Source organism: Lampris incognitus, chromosome 10 (genome assembly GCF_029633865.1).
Source record: "Lampris incognitus isolate fLamInc1 chromosome 10, fLamInc1.hap2, whole genome shotgun sequence".
Classification (NCBI taxonomy): Eukaryota; Metazoa; Chordata; class Actinopteri; order Lampriformes; family Lampridae; genus Lampris; species Lampris incognitus.
In genome coordinates, this window is record NC_079220.1 from 1,177,307 (window position 1) to 1,194,535 (window position 17,229).

The window sequence follows — 17,229 nt, forward strand, 5'->3', positions numbered from 1 at the left end:
CTACAAGGGACTCGGAGGAGGTCTGGCCCCTACACGTGCTGTGCGCAGGCCCACCGTTGTGTGGATATTTCCTGATGCCCACGAACCACCTCCAGCTATGTGTTAAATAGTGCCACCTAGTGGATACCTGGGGAGAGGAACAGGCTACGGGAGTAAACCCCTACACAACACCAACGCCCACAGTGCTGTTGTTTTGTGTTTTTCTTGCCCTTTTGTCTGTGTTTAAGTGGGAGAGTCCTGCTGGCAGCATGCGTGGCTGCTGCTTCTCCCTCTCGTAGCCCCCCTTCCCATCCACCCCTGTATGTATGTCCCCCTTCCCATCCACCCCTGTATGTCTGTCCCCCTTCCCATCCACCCCTGTATGTATGTCCCCCTTCCCATCCACCCCTGTATGTCTGTCCCCCTTCCCATCCACCCCTGTATGTCTGTCCCCCTTCCCATCCACCCCTGTATGTCTGCCCCCCTTCCCATCCACCCCTGTATGTCTGCCCCCCTTCCCATCCACCCCTGTATGTCTGTCCCCCTTCCCATCCACCCCTGTATGTCTGCCCCCCTTCCCATCCACCCCTGTATGTCTGTCCCCCTTCCCATCCACCCCTGTATGTCTGCCCCCCTTCCCATCCACCCCTGTATGTCTGCCCCCCTTCCCATCCACCCCTGTATGTCTGTCCCCCCTTCCCATCCACCCCTGTATGTCTGTCCCCCCTTCCCATCCACCCCTGTATGTCTGTCCCCCTTCCCATCCACCCCTGTATGTCTGCCCCCCTTCCCATCCACCCCTGTATGTCTGTCCCCCTTCCCATCCACCCCTGTATGTCTGCCCCCCTTCCCATCCACCCCTGTATGTCTGTCCCCCCCTTCCCATCCACCCCTGTATGTTGTGTTGTGTTGATCTGTTGTCTTGTTTCTCCACGTTTATTGTAAAGCCACTTTGAGTGTTAGAAAAGCGCTATATAAGATTGATTTATTATTATTATTACTGTACATTATGTGAGGTGTTAGGAAAGATAAGGTCGATATCTCACACCAACCCCATCTCTAACTTCAGCATCACAGGAGGGTTTGCAAGGTCAGTCTTGGAGAGATAAGGGACTGACCCACGTCTGTGACTTATCTGCCACGACCCTGAAGAACAACATTCAACACTGGTTAAAGGCTAACCTGAAACTACATGGCAGCCCCTGATGCCTGGCACTGGGTAGCAGGAGCTGGCAGACTTGATCCAGCCTTCTGCAACATCTTCTACCTGACAGAGATGTGGCTATGTCCCTCAGTGCTGGACCACACCACATATATTCCAAGACACGCGGTGCCAGTAGGTGGTCCACCCCCAGGGATCGGGTCCCCCGGCACAAACAAAGCAATATAGTGTACACTGTTAGATGCAAGGAGAATTGCCGTGACTTGTACATCAGGGAAACCAAACAGACTCCGGTGAAGACGATGGCACAAAGCAGAACAACTACCCCGCAAGGCCAGGACTCCACGGTCTACACCATCTACAGACCAGGACTCCACAGTCTACACCACCTACACACCAAGACTCCACAGTCTACACCACCTACAGGCCAGGACTCCACAGTCTATACCATCTACAGACCAGGACTCCACAGTCTACACCAGCTACAGGCCAGGACTCCACAGTCTACATCATCTACAGGCCAGGACTCCACAGTCTACACCGCCTACACACCAGGACTCCACAGTCTACACCACCTACAGACCAGGACTCCACAGTCTACACCACCTACACACTAAGACTCCACAGTCTACACCATCTACAGACCAGGACTCCACAGTCTACACCACCTGCAGGCCAGGACTCCACAGTCTACACCACCTGCAGGCCAGGACTCCACACACCATCTACGGACCAGGACTCCAGTCTATACCATCTACAGGCCAGGACTCCACAGTCTACACCATCTACAGACCAGGACTCCACAGTCTACATCACCTACACACCAGGACTCCACAGTCTATACCACCTACAGGCCAAGACTCCACAGTCTACACCATCCACAGACCAGGACTCCACAGTCTACACCATCCACAGGTCAGTGGCCACTCTTTCAAGGATGAGGATATGCACATCCTTGACATACATCTGTCACCATCTTACAATGCTGTCATTGCAACCATTCCCCAACCCTCTGTGAATAGTACACATGGCCATTTAACTCTAGTTAATGGTCACACACATATTTGCATATGAAACTGGTCATTGGTTCGGTCATTATGCCACTGTATTGTTTATAAGGGTGGGGACAGCTGCAGTCACTGTATTGTTTATAAGGGTGGGGGTACCTGCAGTCACTGTATTGTTTATAAGGGTGGGGTACCTGCAGTCACTGTATTGTTTACAAGGGTGGGGATACCTGCAGTCACTGTATTGTTTATAAGGGTGGGGACACCTGCAGTCACTGCATTGTTTATAGGGGTGGGACACCTGCAGTCACTGTATTGTTTATAAGGGTGGGGACACCTGCGGTCACTCTATTGTTTATAAGGGTGGGACACCTGCGGTCACTCTATTGTTTATAAGGGTGGGACACCTGCAGTCACTCTATTGTTTATAAGGGTGGGACACCTGCAGTCACTGTATTGTTTATAAGGGGGGGTACCTGCAGTCACTGTATTGTTTACAAGGGTGGGGATACCTGCAGTCACTGTATTGTTTATAAGGGTGGGGACACCTGCAGTCACTGTATTGTTTATAAGGGTGGGACACCTGCAGTCACTGTATTGTTTATAGGGGTGGGACACCTGCAGTCACTGTATTGTTTATAAGGGTGGGGATACCTGCGGTCACTCTATTGTTTATAAGGGTGGGACACCTGCAGTCACTGTATTGTTTATAAGGGTGGGGTACCTGCAGTCACTTGAGACTGAAGAAGTCACTTAGATGATGATGAAACGTTTCTCCAGATGAACTGATCCAACTTTCCGTGGTTTCCTTACCTGGATTATTGAGTATGCATCGAGACATTTCTTCCACTAAACTCTGGTTCCAGATGAACTGATCCAACTTTCTGGGGTTTGTTTCTTTATAATTTTATTCTCTGGCATTTGAATCCCCCTGATGTGGCTGATTTCTTGTGCCGATGTCCACATGTTGTTTATTCATGCCTACGAGTTATGTGCCTTGTTGTCTATGTTGGGGTTTCTTATATTTTAGCGACCTGATCTGGTCTGTACAGCACTTTGGTTTTTTTGATTTTGAGATACTTCATTAATCCCCATGGGGAAATTATGCTCTGCATTTAACCCATCCTAGCTGTGTAGCTAGGAGCAATGGGCAGCTGCCATGCAGCGCCCGGGGACCAACTTCAGTTGGTCTTGCCATGCCTTGATCAGGGGCACAGTCAGGAGGATTAACCCTAACATGCATGTCTTTTTGATAGTGGGGGAAACTGGAGCACCCGGAGAAAACCCACCACAGGCACAGGGAGAACATGCAAACGCCACACAGAGGACGACCTAGGATGACCCCCAAGGTTGGACAACCCCAGGATTCGAACCCAGGACCTTGTTCCTGTGAGGCGACAGTGCTAACCACTGGGCCACCGTGCTGCCCTTTGGTCAATGTGGCTTGTTTTTAAATGTGTTCTCCAAATGAATTTGACTTGACTTGAGTCTTTAGGGTTGGTAGGACAGAGTCAGGGTGGGGGACAGTCAGTGGTTAGTGCGGTCGCCTCACAGCAAGAAGGTCCTGGGTTCGAGCCCCAGGGTAGTCCAACCTTGGGGGTCATCTCGGGTTGTCCTCTCTGTGGAGTTAGCATGTTCTCCCCGTGTCTGCGTGGGTTTCCTCCGGGGGCTCCGGTTTCCTTCCACAGTCCAAAGACATGTAGATCAGGTGACTCGGCCATACTAAATTGTCCCTAGGTGTAAATGTGTGTGTGTGTGTGTGTGTGTGTGTGTGTGTGTGTGCGCGTGTGTGTGGGCCCTGTGTGATGGCCTGGCGGCCAGTCCAGGGTGTCTCCCCGCCTGCCACCCAGTGACTGCTGGGATAGGCTCCAGCGTCCCTGCGACCCTGAGAGCAAGATGGATGGATGGATGGAAAATAGTTTAAGTTGGCTGTTTTTCTACATCTGCTCTTCAAAATATTTACCGTTACCTATGAATTCCACAGTAGTAAGGGTTAAAGTTACTGAACTGATGCATGTATTGGTGATGCAGTTGATAACTAAAATTTCTTTTGAGTTGCACATTGTGTAAGCTTATCTCATGGGTATGCTAAGTCGGATTTCACAATTTTCATGTCTTTTGGTGCTCATTGTGCAATTACAAATTGGTTTTGGGTTTCTGTCTCGTGTAAAGTTCTTTGGCTAAAATCCTTAGATATAAATGATCCTGTCTGTTTAGTTCAGTGGGGTACAAGTACAGCATATAATATGAAATCGTACAATACACTGTATGCCACTGACCTTCAGCACCCCCAACTCAAAATGCCTTCCCTGCTGTAGTTGGACTAATCAACATGCTCCCTCCCCCCAGACTAATCAACCGGCTCCCTGGCCCGCAGCCCCCACTGACAGACTTATTTTGCCATTTCCCCCCATATATCTATCTATCTATCTATCTATCTATCTATATATATATATATATATATATATATATATATATATAATCCAGTGAGTGAAGTAAATTCTGTATGAGACAGTACAAGCCTGTTTCATGCCATAAACAATCATCAGCTGTCAGTAAAGCTACTGGGTAAAGAACATACCATCTACTGCCTCGTCATGCACATCACGTGCACAACGTCCAGTGGGGAAGGGAGAGGTGTGACATTCAAAATTCAAAAACACGTAATCGCTAACGGTCCAGTGGGGGGGGGGGGTATTTGTCTATTGTCATGATTTATTTATAATTACAAAACAGGTGCTTCGCTGTAGGGTGGGTTGTACCACGGTATCGCTGTAGGGTGGGTTGGAGGATGAAGGATTGTGTGGACAGACCTTAACAGGTGTAGTTTGGAAGAGAGTCCGTCTATCAGTCTGCTGTTGTGCCTTTGAGGCCTGAGCAGCAGAGTAGAACTTGACGACGGCATAGAAGCCCGGTGGCGCTGGCGGACAGTTGGGCATCACCTTCAACAGGTAGAGAGGACCAAAGGACGAGAAGACGCCAAACAAAGACACCTAGAATCAAAACCAAACATGAGCAACAACACTCCTCATAACAGCACTGCAATTAACAGCAGTACTAGTTATAGTAGTAGTCAGTGTTGTAGTCGAGTCACTAAACCTCGAGTCCGAGTCGAGTCTCGAGTCTCCAGTGTTCGAGTCCAAGTCCAAGTCCGAGTCACCAAAGAAAAGTCGAGTCGAGTCCGAGTCGAGTCCCCATTACCTGAGTCCGAGTCAAGTCCCTATTACCCTAGTCCGAGTCCGAGTCATCAAGGTTGAGTCTGAGTCGAGTTCAAAGATGGCTCCAGTGATCCACTCGGGCACAGTCAAAGATCTGACATACAGATAAAAAAGGTCTACATTAAACAAAAATGACACAGCTGTCACCATTTCAAAGGGAGTTTATTTACTTTGTGACACGATAGCCAAACAAATGCACACCCACACACTCGCACACATGCACGCGCAAGCATGCGCGCACACACACATTTTTAGAACAGTCTGAATTTCTTTGACATTCTGAACACTGGATGTTCTTCAAAACACATTTGATAGCTGTGAATAGCATGCTATTAGCAAATGGTGGAAACAGTATACAGAAGTAAGTTCCACAGCATACAATACATTCATAAAAACTAGTCAAAAGACATTGTCTCTCAGGAATAGTTAGGAACAAAAGGCTGGTGGCACTAGTTTTAAGCATACACGTTGCATTTCAAAAACATAAGATCTGACAGCATGGAACTACTCAACCTTGCACGGTGAGGCCTCATCAAAATGCCTCCATGACTAAATACCCTTTCAATGGGTGTACTGGAGGTAGGGATAGAGAATACCTGTGTGGCAATCTGATAGAGGGTAGGGAATTTGGATTTGTTTTGCTGCCAAAACCTGAGGCACGGGACTGAGTCAGAGTCCTGCTCAGCGATCAAGTTGAGGTATGCAGTCAACTGAGCCTGGCCAGACGGCTTCTTCTCGGTGGAGGAGGGAGTCCTCCTATAGTGGGAGAACATTCTCAACTGCTTCTCAGGAGGAGACTCTGAAAGTTCACCTTCCCCTGGTCCTGTTGCTTCCGCTGCATCTGCTGTTGATACCGCTTGCTTGTCACCCTCTGCCTTTATATACTCTGAAATGAGAGGGGGCATGGGGGACTCATTACAAATATGTTATTGACTAGGCCTACATGACAAATGACACGCCTATGTGCTTTATTGTAACACCTTCAATGATATAAACATCACAACAATCAAATAGTTAATCACTTAACTAACGTTAATCAAAACATTTCTCACCTTTGATCTCAGTCTTCAGCACATCTTTGACGTCACTGTCCAGCTGCACATCATGTTCTAGCCGCTGGAAGCCAAATGCTGGGTCCAACACAGATGCTATGAAGTAGGCATTGGTGAAAGGAAATTTGGTGGGGCCTCTTCCTTCAGCCGGCTCACATCCTGGTATCTTGACTGCACTGAAAACCTCTGCAAACCTTGTTTTCAAGGAGCTCTCCAGAGCTCTCACCAGAGGCCCACAGTATCTGGCTTTTCCTCTTATTTCCTGCAGGTAACAGCGCAGAGTGAGGACACAGGGGACAATCACACTGACGGTGACAGTAGTCTCACCCTGAGTTAGGTTGGTTGCCTCTAAGAACGGATCAAGAACTTCGATCAGTTCTTTAAGCTGAGCATACTCTCGCGGGGATAAGATAAGGCTTTTGTGCCCCACTGATTCCAACACACTGGACAGCTTTTGCATGTCTAAATGCACATAAGCCTTCACCTGCTTCAGAGTGGAATTCCATCGTGTGGCATTCGCTGTTGGAATTGTTGCATCACCAGAACACGCTTCAAAGCAGTCTTTAAACGAGGTGCCACTGTGGAGGAGGTTGGCTGCACGGGATAGCTTTGCTAGGGTGCTTGACAGCCCACTGGTGTCTTTCAGACCATCTTTTATGACCAACTGCAGTGAATGTGTGAAGCATGATAGTCTCTGCATCTTACAGTTCTCAGCCAAAGTGTCATTGACTGTCTGTTGATCTTCTGGCATCAGGTCTTGCCATATTTCATCATCGTCCTCAAATGTGCTGGGATCATGAGCTTCAGCATCACAAGGATCCTCTAGGGGAAAGCTGGCCTGGAAAGCTTTTCTCATGTTGGATGCATTGTCAGTTATGACAAAGTTGATCTATTCCTTAATCAGGTATTCTTCAGCACAGCATTCAAACATCATTGCAATCTTCTCTCCTGAGTGTTTCCCATGCACTCTTTTGCAGGAAAGAAGATATGACTGAAGGCTGAGTTCCTGTTTTTTTTATCCATTGCCACTGTGTGTGCTGTCACTCCAAGGAATGACTGCATCTTTCGATCACTCCAAATGTCTGTGGTAACAGCAACACTCGATGCTTCTGCCAGCTGGTTCTTTATCTGTTCTTTCTTGACTTCCACCATTCCTGGAATGGTCACAGAGGAAATTGTGGATCTTGCTATGGGCCGGTACTGAGGGTCCAGGACATGCAGGAAGTGCTTGAAGTCCTCGTTGTCAACGATGGAGAGTGGCAAGCAGCACTTAATGATTAGATCTTTTACAAGGGCATCACTTATTGCCTTCTGACGTGGATGTTTGAGGTCGTACATCCTTTGCTGTCCATCATTTAAAAATGATGTGATAGTCTTCTGACCTGGAGCAGCTGGCATCACATCTGAAGCAGTGGAGGCACGGTATTCTTGGAACCTAGGGGAAGATAGGATACACACTTTAGCTTGCTGATGCCAAACTGTTTCAAGTAATCTTTCTCACAGCAAAAAATGTGTAACGTTATAGCTATAACAATATGCAATAACAATACAAATGTTACACATTATACACATAGTGGTTTGAACCATAACCAGTTAAGTTACATATTTAGTTATCTATATAACTAACATTACCATATTAGTAGATTAACTAATGTAAACTAGCTGGATAAATGAAAAGTATGAGAAAAGATACATAATTTATGAGACTAACAGGACAGGGATTAATTAGCAAAACCCAGTCATTTAATTATTGATTTAAGTATGTTACATGCTACCTAGCTGAGCTTTAACTCTCTATCCTCCGTGAGTCTGTATGTTTATTCTGTATGGGTCAGGGAGGGTGTGATTTTGTTAGAAGATAGAGCCAGTTCATAGTACTGTTCAAAAGCTACGTCGCGCGTGTCTATTTTTAGAATTTGGCACACCCAATGCTGCATATATGCAAAGAAAAATATCCCCATATTTACAGTAGCCTATGCGGTGTCACCAATCACCATACGGTTCGGTAGTTTTCGGTACATCGGGGGGGGGGGGGGATGCCACATCCGTCAAATCTTGTACCGTCTCCAGCTCTCAAGAAAACCAGTGGCGGCATCCACATTAGCTTTCTTCAATTAGTCCATTTAGCGAGTGATAGCCTACAATTATTTTTATTTGCATTGTAAAGTTGTGCACATTTTATCAACATTATTTGTGGATGCATATAGGCTAGACTTCTTCCTTCTCCGCACTTGGAGAATATTCATGGCGGAGATCTGCAATGTGCGGATTTGTTGTTGCTAGTTAAGATTAATGCTAACACGGTAGTTCAGAGTGGTGTGTTTTTTCCGTTAAGTGTATGCTACTTGGTAATTAGCTAAATGATAAATAAGAAAAATCAGTTTTAATCTCCCTATAACACGAAGACGCTGCGTGTTACTTACCAACTCATCATTAGTGAGATGGATGGCACGCTCGTACCGAAAGCGAACCGTACTGTGACTTTTCTGTGCAATGCTGCATTAGCATGCTAACAGTAACGTTACTTAACTTACCTATACAATCTCACTTGGTTCTAGTGATATGATATACCCGCCACACCACCGAACCCAACGGTTCTAGTGACATGATATACCCGCCACACGACCTGACCCAACATCTTGGACCAGTGGTTGAGTTACTTCAGAGGCTATTGTTACCGTAGCTAGATAGCTAGCTAGCTAACGTTAACTGATCACCAACCATATCATCAGCTGACTGCATATCACTTACTTTTCTGGGTGCATCCTTGACAGATGTCTGTTGAAGTTTGAGGTTGTCCCGGTCTTCTCCTCAATAGTTCGTTTACATATCGAACATCTAGCAGTGATCTTGCTGGAATTTGTTGTAAAATCTGTGTAAGCAAAGCGCACAATTCAGGTTGTCTCTTTAGGCATCTTCGCGCTACTGAACATGACGGTATGCACGCCACGTGAATCCGCATGTAGGTGGAACACACGTGCCTGCCCTTACACGAAATTGAATAATGTTACAGTATTAATATAGCTATCAATATATTTTAATAGGGCCTATTATTTAAAAAAAATCTAACAAAAACAGTCTTTATCAATTAAAAAGTCACGAGTCCGGGTCTCCAACTTCCGAGTCCGAATGCAGTAAATTCGCGAGTCCGAGTCCAAGTCCGAGTCATCAGTGCTCAAGTCCAAGTCGAGTCACGAGTCATGAAAATCAGGACTCGAGTCGGACTCGAGTCCGAGTCCTGGACTCGAGTACTACAACACTGGTAGTAGTAGTAGTACTAGCAGTACCAGATGGACAAAACATGTACAGGACTAAAATGCTGACCAACATAACACCCTGGAATGATATTATTATTAACATTGTTATTAGCATCATTATCATTACTACTACTACTACTACTATCAATATCATCATTATTATTATTTTGACTTTAAGAAAAGCACCAGCAGGTGTAGTAGTAATAATAGCAGTAACAGTAATAGAAGTACAGTAGTAGTAATTCCGTAGCAGTAGTTAGTGATAGAAGTACAGTAGAAGTGGTAGTTGTACACTAGTTGTAGTAGTATTTGTAGTAGTGGTAGTAATAGTAGTGACAGTGCAAGTTAATTCCTGGGTTGATAAAGGTCAAATATGTTCAGGCGTCGGTGGGACTGAATGTCCCAAGCCATTTTGTAAACTACTTGTTCATCCATGGTTAAAAAGTCAGGTAGCTGAAGGTCTGTGTGACGTCTCAGTACCCACCTGCTTCCAGTGGCGGCTGGCCAGTCGAGGGCGCTGGTGCGCCGCACCCTTCAAATATCTAAAGATGAAAATCTACTTAAACATATTAAATATAAGGTTGCTGTAAAATGCAAATAATGATGAAATAAAAGTGTTGTCAGTCTGTGAGCGCCCGTCAGCAGCATTAAATATTGGTTCAAATGGTATTTGGTTGGTTCCGGTCTGAATACATATACTTCCTGTCTGAATACATATACTTCCTGGGTGAGGGGCGCCGGCCAAACCATACCTTATGTAAGCCCTCAAACTTGTGGCGAGCAGGTGACCTGAGGCTGCTGTCTGATTGGTTTCTTCAGATTTTCCAGGGGGCGCAGTTCTGTGCTGCCCCAGACACTCCCACTTGTATTGGCAGTGAATTGGTATTGTTTTAATGTTTTTTGGTCTAATGTGATTGGACAATTCTCGTGGCTGTCAATCACGTTCACACCCACCACCACGCCTCGTCTCGACTGTCAATCATCCACCGTGTACGACCCCTGATAAAATCTATAGGCTACATTGTCCTTCTTAATAACTGTGACTGTGTGGACATTAAAGCAGCTGTCAGGTGGGCTGCGCCACGGTGCATTGCGCCCCCCCCCCCCCAACATTGGTAGCACCAGCCGCCGCCACTGCACATGACATCTGTACAGCACAAAGCCGCGGTCCATTACTCTGCTTTTGTTGTATCGGACCAACGTACATGGATGAAGGCCTGGCAATGGCAGGGCTGGATGTCCCACACAAACAGAGTCTTCTTGTTCTCCACAGGAACCCGAAACTCCAAAATATCCACTTCAGTCTCCATCCAGTCTTTGCTCAAAGTTAGAAAATACGGAAAGCCAAAAATAGACTAAAGACTTTAAATGCTTCCAAACACGGCGAACAAACCTTCCCAAGCCGGAAACCGTTTTCCACACTGTGCTCGCTTCTCATTTCTTCATTCGGACTTTCTTCTGCGTGACATCCGGCGGGGAATCAAACTGTCCGGCAGACACTGTTGAGCTCACTGAAACTAGTTCGTTGCTGATTAATTTAACGGCCGATGAACTGATTTCCGATGAAACATCAACTAACTTGAAGTTAACTCTCAAAGTCATCTACTAAGTATGAGTCGCTTCGACCTCTACTTCCGCAAACACGTTTTGCCGCGGTTTAAAGTGAAGTTGAAGGACAGGCCTTGTAGCCAATGAGGTCGTAGAAAGGCGGGATGAAATAAACCAGACCAATCAATAGTCACTATGGCTCCGACGGCTAACAATAAGTTCTGATTGAGCGACAAGACAACCTTTCTTGTCTATGAAGTTACGTTTTACTGTGAGGATCATCGCCTGAGTTTTCTTTCATAATAATAATAATAATAATAATAATAATGATAATAACTTTATTTGTATAGCACTTTTCTTTTTTATATATAGCACTTTTCTAAAGCAATGTTACAACGTGCTTTACAAAGAAATAAAACCAGACAAGGCAAAAATAAGAGCAAGACAAAATAAGTAAGAGTAAAAATAAAAACAGTATGAATAAATAAAACCAAATATCAAACATTTGTAAACGCTTTAATAAAGAGAAGAGTTTTAAGACGAGATTTAGAAGAAGCTGGAGACTTGGTGTTGTGTTCTGATGTGTGTTGTGCAAGGCAAGCAGTGTATGTATAAGGCAGTAAGTAAAGCACGGGGCACAGCAGCAATGGGCGACCATTTCTTATTCTCTTCTCTTCTGACTTACGCCACACGCAAAGGGGCATTCATAACATTGGTCCCACCCACTGGCGTATGCACAGAACACAACACTTGGTTTGTCAGCTCAACAGGAAGAGAGTTCCATAGTGTGGGGGCTCTAACAGCAAAAGCCCGGTCACCCTTTGTAACAAACCGACACCTGGCAATAACCAGCAGGGCTCCATCTGGTCGAGAGAGCGTATATCAGGTCAATACATCACAAATGTATGTAGGAGCAAGACCATTTAAAGCCCTAAAAGTCAGCAATAAAAGTTTAAAATCGATTTGAGATATAACAGGGAGCCAGTGTAGGGACGCAAATACAGGAGTGATATGATCATGCCTCCTTGTCCCAGTGATGAAATGAGCAGTGGCGTGCAGTACCGTCTGCAGATGGTTGAGGAGGCCCTTGCTGACACCAGAATAAAGTACATTACAATACATCACATCTACTAGTACTACTACTTTCGGCTGCCCCCGTTAGGTAGCGCCACAGTGGATCATCCGTTTCCATCTCTTCCTGTCCTCTGCATCTTCCTCTGTCACACCAGTCACCTGCATGTCCTCCCTCACCACATCCATAAACCTCCTCTTTGGCCTTCCTCTTCTCCTCTTCCCTGGCAGCTCCATATTCAGCATCCTTCTCCCAATATACCCAGCATCTCTCCTCCACACATGTCCAAACCATCTCAATCTTGTCTCTCTTGCTTTGTCTCCAAACCATCCAACCTGAGCGGTCCCTCTAATATACTGGTTCCTAATCCGCTCCTTCTTCATCACTCCCAGTGAACAATACATTACATAAACGTGACTAAATATGTGAAAGTTACTAGTTTAATCCATCCATCCATCCATCCATCCATCCATCCATCCATTATCCCAGGGTCGCGGGGATGCTGGAGCCTATCCCAGCAGTCATTGGGCGGCAGGTGGGGAGACACCCTGATCAGGCCGCAACTTCCAGTTTGGTTAAATTCAGTTCCATAACAATGTTTTGTCCAAATCCAGCTGACCCAAACCAACTTTGAACCATGAAGCATGTGCGCCCCAAACATTTAAAAGCAGACTGATGTGGTACCGAACTCCGCCAAGATGTGTTTCCGTCTATCCCAGAAAGCATCCAGATGTGGGCCACTTCAGGCAATGACGCAGCACTGATGGCCTTCTTCTGGCCCTGAAAAAATGGATGTGAGCCTGAAGTGGCCCACATGTATAATAGAAAATATGGCCCAAAGATGCCAAATCAAATGTAGGCCTTTTTTGGCAAAGATGTGGTGCTCTGAGCAACATGTGATCTGGATGTGACCCTGAAGTGGCCCGTGTGGTAAATGGTGAATATGGCCCAATATCACAAAACAGATATGGGCCACCTTTGGCAAATATGTGGCACATGCAGCATTGGTTCTGCCCAGATCTGGCAAACAGGAGCAGACCGCCCAAGTGCCATAATTCCACGCGGTATGTGGGCTGGATGAAAGTGTCGGGTGTGGGACGGGTCCGGGCCACAGCAATTTTGCTATCTGGGATGGAAATAGGTTAGCTGTTGGTTATGATTAGCAGTTAGTGGTTATGATTAGCATCAGGTGAGCGTTATGCTAAGGTTAGGGTTAGCTTCAGGTAAGCATTGTGCTAAGGTTAGGGTTAGCTTCAGGTAAGCGTTATGCTAAAGTTAGGGTTAGCTTCAGGTAAGCATTATGCTAAGGTTAGGGTTAGCTTCAGGTAAACATTATGTTAAGGTTAGGGTTAGCTTCAGGTGAGCGTTATGCTAAGGTTAGGGTTAGCTTCAGGTAAGTGTTATGCTAAGGTTAGGGTTAGCTTCAGGTGAACGTTATGCTAAGGTTAGGGTTAGCTTCAGGTAAGCGTTATGCTAAGGCTAGGGTTAGCTTCAGGTAAGTGTTACGCTAAGGTTAGGGTTAGCTTCGGGGTAAGCGTTATGCTAAGGCTAGGTTTAGCTTCAGGTAAGTGTTACGCTAAGGTTAGGGTAAGCTTCGGGTAAGCGTCACGCTAAGGTTAGGATTAGCTTCGGGTGAGCGTTATGCTAAGGTTAGGGATAGCTTCAGGTGAGCGTTATGCTAAGGTTAGGGTTAGCTTCAGTTAAGCGTTATGCTAAGGTTAGGGTTAGCTTCAGGTGAGCGTTATGCTAAAGTTAGGGTTAGCTTCAGGTGAGCGTTATGCTAAGATTAGGGTTAGCTTCAGTGGAGCATTATGCTAAGGTTAAGGTTAGCTTCAGGTGAGCGTTATGCTAAGGTTAGGGTTAGCTTCAGGTGAGCGTTATGCTAAGGTTAGGGTTAGCTTCAGTTAAGCGTTATGCTAAGGTTAGGGTTAGCTTCAGGTGAGCGTTATGCTAAAGTTAGGGTTAGCTTCAGGTGAGCGTTATGCTAAGATTAGGGTTAGCTTCAGGTGAGAATTATGCTGAGGTTAGGGTTAGCTTCAGGTAAGCATTATGCTAAGGTTAGGGTTAGCTTCAGGTAAGCGTTATGCTAAGGTTAGGATTAGCTTCAGGTAAGCGTTATGCTAGGGTTAGGGTTAGCTTCAGGTGAGCGTTATGCTAAGGTTAGGGTTAGCTTCAGGTGAGCGTTATGCTAAGGTTAGGGTTAGCTTCAGATGAGCGTTATGCTAAGTTTAGGGTTAGCTTCAGGTGGGCATTATGCTAAGATTAGGGTTAGCTTCAGGTGAGAATTATGCTAAGGTTAGGGTTAGCTTCAGGTAAGCGTTATGCTAAGGTTAGGGTTAGCTTCAGGTAAGTGTTATGCTAAGGTTAGGGTTAGGTTGAGCTTAATCACGCTTTACAGGCCCTGTTTCAGAAAGCGGGTTTAGGGAAAACCCAGTTGAGTCAAAGTTGACGGAAACTCTGGGTTTTCGGTTTCATAGAGCCAACTCCGAGTCAGTTACTATGACAACATACTCAGTGAAGCTTTCCTGCTTCTCACATGGCCACTTCTCTGGCCTGCTTCTCACATGGCCAGCCCATCTGAGCTGGGAGGCTGTAATTAGGGTTTCAACACTGACAGTACCAGCACGTCTCGATACTTCCACGTCAGGTACCTTGTCTTCCCATCTGATTCGCTGTATGCTGGTGAGCATCTTGATGTGCTTGCGATACAGGGTCAGGCATTCAGTGGAGTATAGTAGAGACGGGAGAGAACAGCTGTGTTGTAGACCTTGAGCTTTGTTGTCATCCTGATGTCATGGTGGGACCAAAGTTGTTTGTGGAGGGCACCAAAGGCTTTTGTGGCCGCTTGGATTTTTCTGCCCACTTCTAAGTCAGAGGAGTTTGCATCTGTCACAGCACTGCCCAGATAGGTAAAGAAAAAAAAAGAGTAGATGATGCAGATAAGCCTGTTGATGGTGTCACTGTTGCCCTTCGATGTCACCGCTTCATCTCTGGTGGACCTTAAGGCTGAACTGTATAGGAAGCAGGAACAATTCAAACAGGAAAGACTTGGTCATGAAAATGCTGGTACCGGTTTCAAATCAACGGTCAAAGTCAAGAAAACAAACATATGGAGCAAATATAACGGAGAGTCAGGACGGGCTCAGAGAGATGTCGAGCAGCTGACTGAAGAAAAGAAGAGCCTGGACAATGCTAGGGGCAAGTTGGAGGGAAAAGCAAAACTCTACGAGCAAATGACAATTGGAGATTTTCCTGATGAAGAGACAGAGGGGCTGTTTCTAGTAGATTTCACTCAGAAGATCATCCACAAAAAGAGAGAATTGTTTGAGCAGAGGGAGGAGGGAGAGGAGGAAGAAAGGAACAGCTTTCCCTCCATCCCAAACGCTCAGAATCCAGATGAAGAATAGGTGGACTATGTGGATGCTTTGGGAAGGTCCCAAAGAGGCATGAAGAGAGACCTGCCAGAATTTAAGAAAATGGATCAAGATTTTCAGAATAAAAGAAATGCCTCAGCTGAAAAGACCCTCCTTTCAGAGGACATGCATCGAGAGCTGCAGAGACATGAGTGGGAGTGGGAGGAAGATGAAGCGATGAATAGGCCTGCTGGACCAATCCACTATGAGGACATCAGGGAGCATGAGGCCCGCCCGGGAGCTTGGTGTGGGTTACTTTGCCTTCTCTCAGGATCAGTGTAAAAAACAGAGAGACTCTGGACATGCTCAGAGACCAGACCACAGAGCAGCGTAGTAAGAGTGAACTGCTCAAGGAGAAGAGGAAGGCCCTTCTGCAGGCCCGTTTGGCCAAGATTAGGCAAAGAAAGAAGAAGACTAACTTGGATGGTATGGAGGAAGACCAGAAAGAGGAGGATATTGAAGATGAGGGTGGGAAGGATCTAACTGGGCCATCACCCCCACCAGAGAAGACCCCAGAGGTCAGTACACTGAGGAAGGTGGAGGTGGAAATCCAGGAGAGGAAGGACTCCCTTGGAGTTCCTCATGTCAGAGAATGGGATCGGGGCGAAGAATCCTTGCTCGGTGAGTGGACAAGTCGGCGTCGAAATGAGCGAGATTCAGAATCCCCCCCCCCCCACCTTTGTACTTCACCTAGGAGAGAAGGCCAAGGCTTGGGAGAAGCTGTTGGTCAAGAGAAGAATAAAACCAAAATATCATTTAAGTGGTCAAATAGCTCAGGAAGAGTGTCTGAGAGCAAGACAGATGTCCAAACGTGCCCTCAGTCTAGAAGTGCTCCTTTACCCAGTCAGCAACAAGAAATCCCACCAGCTACTATGCGGACCCAATCTACATCACACTGTCTCATCCTGGGTCTGACCCCCAACCTCAGCGTCCTTCATCATCGGAGTACGCCCAGATTACTCCTCCTTATCATCTCCCAATTCCCCCCTCCTCCACTCTGTCCTCAGTTTCTCCCTTGTCCTCCACAGTAACCCCTCTTCTCCTCCACAGTCCGCCTCAACCCCCTCCCCAGTTTCCTGCTCAGTACTCCAAAGAATATACATCCCACTATCCTCCACACTATCCCCACCCCAGTTGCAGAGCCAGCCTCCGCTTCTGAATCCCCCCCAGCCGGGGGACCAGGACCCGGCCCAGACCCAGTAACCCCAGCAGAGTCCATCTCAGAGTCTTGATGAGATGTTGTCTTTCTATGAAAACTCCACTTGAACTTCATTGTATCTCTAATGCTCTATTATTTCTTTAGAGACCTAAATAAATATTCTGCTCTGTCTGCTACTGCTACTTTCGGCTGCTCCCGTTGGGTCGCCACAGCGGATCATCCATTTCCATTTCTTAAATATTCTGCTCTGTATTTTAGACAAATATTAAACATTAGAAATGTTGATTGATAAAAAACATTCACATTCACATCATATTTACATGCACGTTGTTTCTTTGTATACCATTATGTTGAGCACATGT

General features: G+C 46.3%; 1 protein-coding gene and 1 pseudogene across 3 annotated transcripts in view; one reads left to right on the forward strand and one right to left on the reverse strand.

The window, feature by feature from the left end:
• The window catches only part of rdm1 (RAD52 motif containing 1), a 23,881-nt gene extending 12,652 nt beyond the window's left edge, over window positions 1-11,229 (reverse strand). Inside the window, exons 1-2 of one of the 3 annotated variants that reach the window (XM_056288163.1) lie at window positions 11,069-11,229; window positions 4,962-5,141 (exon numbers count right to left, since the gene is read on the reverse strand). In XM_056288163.1, coding sequence (XP_056144138.1) covers window positions 4,962-5,141; window positions 11,069-11,113 — 225 coding nt within the window. In that variant the 5' untranslated portion in view covers window positions 11,114-11,229. Of the gene's footprint in view, window positions 1-4,961; window positions 5,142-10,427; window positions 10,753-10,880 lie in introns of those variants that run through there. The other 2 variants (XM_056288162.1, XM_056288164.1) reach the window with 2 other exon arrangements.
• Window positions 11,230-15,225: 3,996 nt separating this feature from the next.
• On the forward strand, window positions 15,226-16,940 carry LOC130119134 (coiled-coil domain-containing protein 174-like; annotated as a pseudogene).
• The last annotated feature ends 289 nt before the right edge of the window (window positions 16,941-17,229 follow it).